The sequence below is a fragment of the Aptenodytes forsteri genome, unplaced genomic scaffold (assembly GCF_000699145.1).
Source record: "Aptenodytes forsteri isolate BGI_AS27 unplaced genomic scaffold, ASM69914v1 Scaffold59, whole genome shotgun sequence".
In the NCBI taxonomy this organism is placed as follows: Eukaryota; Metazoa; Chordata; class Aves; order Sphenisciformes; family Spheniscidae; genus Aptenodytes; species Aptenodytes forsteri.
The window spans coordinates 186118-190703 of NW_008794085.1; the positions used below are offsets into that span (position 1 = coordinate 186118).

Below are 4586 nucleotides of genomic sequence, written 5' to 3' on the forward strand. Positions count from 1 at the left end.
AAAGGCCTAGCAATAAACAGTCGTCTTCATCACCTTCAGTGGACCAGGTAGATAATATTAATAGCTTAGGAGGATCTCAGAGACAACTACAATCCTGGAATTATGGAAAGAGTAGTAAGTTACTGCTAATGTTTGAAATTGATTTTCACTGTTTTGATTTGAATATACTTGTAAACTCAAACTTGCTGAAATCACTACAGCAACCAGTATAGCATTATAGAACACTGAATGTATAGGGAAATACAGGGGCCTTAACTGGCTTTCTTTCTGGTATCGGTAAGAATTTCTAATGTAGATCTAAGCATCTAAATGTACCTTTAAATAAAACAGTAATGACTAAATCAAATATATGAGGGTCAAAATCTATAAATACTTCCTGAAGGGTATGACTGTAATGTATTTCCACTGAAGCTGCTTGTAATACAAGAGGTATTTTACCCCTATATCTCTACATTTTCTTCTTTTCCCTTTCTGCTGGAAGAAGTTAGTGAAATACGAGCTTTTGTTTGGTAGCTGACAGAACGTGACCATTCAGTAACTGAGTTCATAACTAGTAAAACATCTCTATCTGGAAAAAAAATTTATTCTTTCTGTTTCTCTTCCACTGGAAAGGCTACAAATGTTTTTACATTTGGTGTTAAATGATCAGTCTTCATTATCAGTATATAACTGTGATGTTCTCCTCACTGCATGCCTTTTGCCATTGTATTTGGTGACAGTAGATTGATGTGAATCAGGTTTTGATTAATTTGGTTAATAAGTAGCAGCTCCAATGTTCAGATCACGCTCAGGCATATAAGAAACACTGTGCTGAAATGAATTGAAATGTTTTTTAGTTCATACTGCCTTAAGTGTTGGCAGCTATGCTGCATAATTTCATTTTTACTTAATATTTTGATGATGGGATTGTAATCCTATTCCTTTAAATTAATGCTTTGTGTTTTCCTGCCATACTAATTTACCTGCTATAGTTGTTACCTAGTCTTAAGATGGAAGATGGTTGCATAGCCATATCATCAGTTGCTGTGCGGGGTGGGCAGTTAGTGTATGGTGTGATTGTGGTAAAAGAATAAAGTCATGGGAAGACAGATGGATATTCCAGTATAGCCATAGTCTATGCTTAAGAACATCTTGAGGCAAATCATACAGGATCAAGGGGACGTAGTAGATATTGCTGACTAAAAACCATCTCCATTGAATAGTAGTAGCCATACTGATTGGGCCAGCTGCATTTAAAAAAATGCACCAGAAATAGTTCTAATGAAGTAAGGCATCAGTTCATATGATTTTTATAGGGTTAACTGCATCTGTAATATGGTATCTTTCTATTCCATTAAAAAAAAAAAAAGAGGTAATTAAGAATATACTGTGAAATTGTAGTAACCTAAACCTATAATTTATTTAAAGTCTGTGTGTCTGTGCAATAAAGCACTGTGCTGACTGCACATCCAAAATTAGAATAGCAGTGCCTTCCTGGTGTTGCCAGTGTCTGTAGAACAGGATTTTTGATTTGAGCCTGTCCTGCTCCCCCTCTGTTGAAAGGGAGACCTGGGTCAGGGTTTCATAAGCATATATTAGGGCCATGACAAAGGACTGAAGATTCCAGCACTGTCTGATGCTGGAGGGCAGAAGAGAGAGGAAAAAAAACTAGCAGAGAGAATTGGACTGGTGATAAAAAGAGAGAATACAACAAACAAAAGGGAAAGAGAGTAAGAGAGGAAACACGAAAGTCGTCTTTGCACCAGAAAAAAAGTATTTTAAAACATTAACTATCACATTTTAATTAAGAATTTTAACAACGATGCTTGAAAATATGTTTGTCACGGCATTAGATGTATGGGAGGAAGACAGCATTCAGAGTGTTTTGGAAAACTGTGGAGAGAAGAAAGGACTGAATTAAAAGTATTAAATTTGGAATCAAACAATGCTTCTGACAAAGGGAAAGAATGAAATTGCAGTGATTTTTTTATAAGGCCTGTTTTTCTAGAATCTACACTGAGGATAAGTTTTCTCAAAATAAAGCTGAGGAAAAAGTGCATTTGTGACAATGCTCCTTTCAATAGATTGAATAACTGGTCGTAAAACAAAATGGTTTTGTTGTACTTGTCCATTATGAATGTATTACAGCTTTCTCTTGGATACGTTCAGTGTTTGAGTGAGAAGAGCCAAGAGACAATGGCATAAAAAAAATGTTAAAGAATCTTTAATGCATAACTTGGCTGATACAGATAAAAGCAGATCTTGTTTTTCAGATGCTTTGGATGTGGACTTTGAACTGAGAGATGATGTTTGGGATGATATTGATGATGAGAAATTAGTACTTGCTAGCAACTTTGCTAGTAGAGAATTAGGTAAGGTTATCTTAACAAAAATCTTTTGTTTCCTATGTACAAATTATTTTACAGGCTATTATTTGAGAATAATTTGTTATAGTATACAATGAATAGAACTACCTGAAACTTTTTGGTTAATTGACTTGAACGACAGGTTTATTACTCTACCTTGATCGTCACCTATATTGAGACAAATCTAATACAGAAGGGAGAGTTGAGAAAAGTCATAATTAAAAATTTTTTTGATGGCCTGCAACTGCATATTTGTTAATTTATCCGACTGCTTATCTCTGCTTATCTTTACATTAGCCCAAAACCCACGGAAGAAATATTTCGAGTGTTAAGACATTTGAATAATTTTCAAACTATTATTTATCATATTATGAAAAAAATTGACAAGGGGTTTCGGCTGTTTTGTGACTCAGTTTTTAAAACTTTCATTCTTATATGGAACATGGAAATATCTGCCTTCAAATTCCAGATGAGTGTGAACCACTTTGCCACTATACAAGAAGCAAAGCCACAAACGACATTTCGAAAGAGTAAGCATTATATAATTTATTATAATTTTATTCAGTTAAAAATATTGTTTGTATTTCACATGTATCTGTATAGTTAAATGTATAGAAGGTTGTTCACTCATAAAAGTGATTGAAGCTTCAACTTTTAAAAGGTACGAATTGTTGAATGATTTGATTTTTTTTTAATAAGTGTGAAGGGAAATAAATAGAAAAACCTGAACCGAAAGTAAATTATTTTGCACTTCTGTAAAAATACTTAAATTATTCAACTTGATATTTTCAGTTCATGCACATTACAAGATGAGACCAACATTCAGAACTCATTTGCTTCTGTGGTTAATAGCACATCAAAAGTTAATTTATCTGTACCGAGTGGAAATATAAATACAGTGAGTAAAAATATTTCTATAACAGAATTTCCTTTAATTAGAGTATTTCATGTGTAAATTTATTTACCTTATCTGACTTATGAATCAGTTTGGACACACTGAATTTCTGAACTTTTCTGTGTTGTCCAAATACGCGTGCATCCTGTGTTCAGTGTGATATTCATGATACAAAGAACTAGGGCTTGAATTTATTTTCTATAGCGTGACTTCAAAACTACTTACTCAATTTGATTGTGATTCTGCAGGTTATCCAAGTATATAATTATCATTTGTATATAATTTATCATGTGCTTGGTCTTTGTCAAATACCATAATATCAATATAAATATCTGTACTACATACTACAACAATCTGGCAGTTTCTCTTTTGGTTAGTTGTTTTAACCATGTACACTTTTTAACATTTACATTGCAGTTCAGTTTTCAAGAAAAAAAGCATTCAAATCCTTCACAAGAGCTGAAAAACATACAGTGCTCTTCGATCTCAAAAATAATCTCAGACTCTTCTAAATTCACTAGGAAAGAGGATTTTTTTATTTTCACAAAAGAACAGGAAAAAGAAGTGGATCCCAGGTAATAAAACATTGTGTATGTTTTTCTGTTGCCTCAGTGTTCCAGTGCTTAGTTCTTCATGGAACACAGACCTTTAGGTGATGTGTTAATTTATAATTTTAATTTTTAAAAGATGAATTTTCACAATAATAGTAGCAACTAACTTTTCTTAGAAAGGAAAAGACTTTAACATTATTTTGCTTGTCTTGGTATCTGTTGTTTGTACTTTGTTATTTTGCTTGTCTTGGTATCTCTTGATTGTACTTTGTATAGTGTTCCTGATTTCATTGGTTTTGATGTACTATATCTAATTTAATTTTTTTGTTTGTCTAATCTTCATTAGATATCTTCTTGATGATGAAATCAATGATGTCAAGCCCTTTCTTGGAATATTTGATGGCATTTTGTAAAACATATAAACAAAATACATTGTAAGTGCTGGGGAAAAAAAAGTTAGTTGTTTTTACAGAGTGAAGCCTTCAAATCCAGTTAAGAGAATTTGATTTCTGTTGCATACCTATTTACCAATAGCTGCATTGCTGCATAGAGTAGATAATAACAAAATTGATGTCTAATTTATGGAATTCTAGGTATATTATCTTATTTTGAAAAGTGCTTAAATATTTGTTTGTTGACCTTGCTGTTTTCAGGATTACAAATGAAAATATTGGAATGTGTCAAAGGAGAATAGTTCTCAAACTGAGGGTTATTTTATAAATGAAGTAAAAATCACATAAGGGAAAGTAAGCTATTTATTACGTGCCCTGCTCACAAGTACTTTTTAAATGAATG

The 4586-nt window shown here is 32.6% G+C and overlaps 1 protein-coding gene across 1 annotated transcript in view; it reads left to right on the top strand.

The window, feature by feature from the left end:
- The window catches only part of HFM1 (HFM1, ATP dependent DNA helicase homolog), a 42434-nt gene extending 38230 nt beyond the window's left edge, over nt 1-4204 (top strand). Inside the window, 6 exon segments of the mRNA XM_019470634.1 lie at nt 5-114; nt 2253-2348; nt 2782-2875; nt 3138-3243; nt 3658-3815; nt 4138-4204. Coding sequence (XP_019326179.1) covers nt 5-114; nt 2253-2348; nt 2782-2875; nt 3138-3243; nt 3658-3815; nt 4138-4204 — 631 coding nt within the window.
- Nucleotides 4205-4586: the final 382 nt, after the last annotated feature.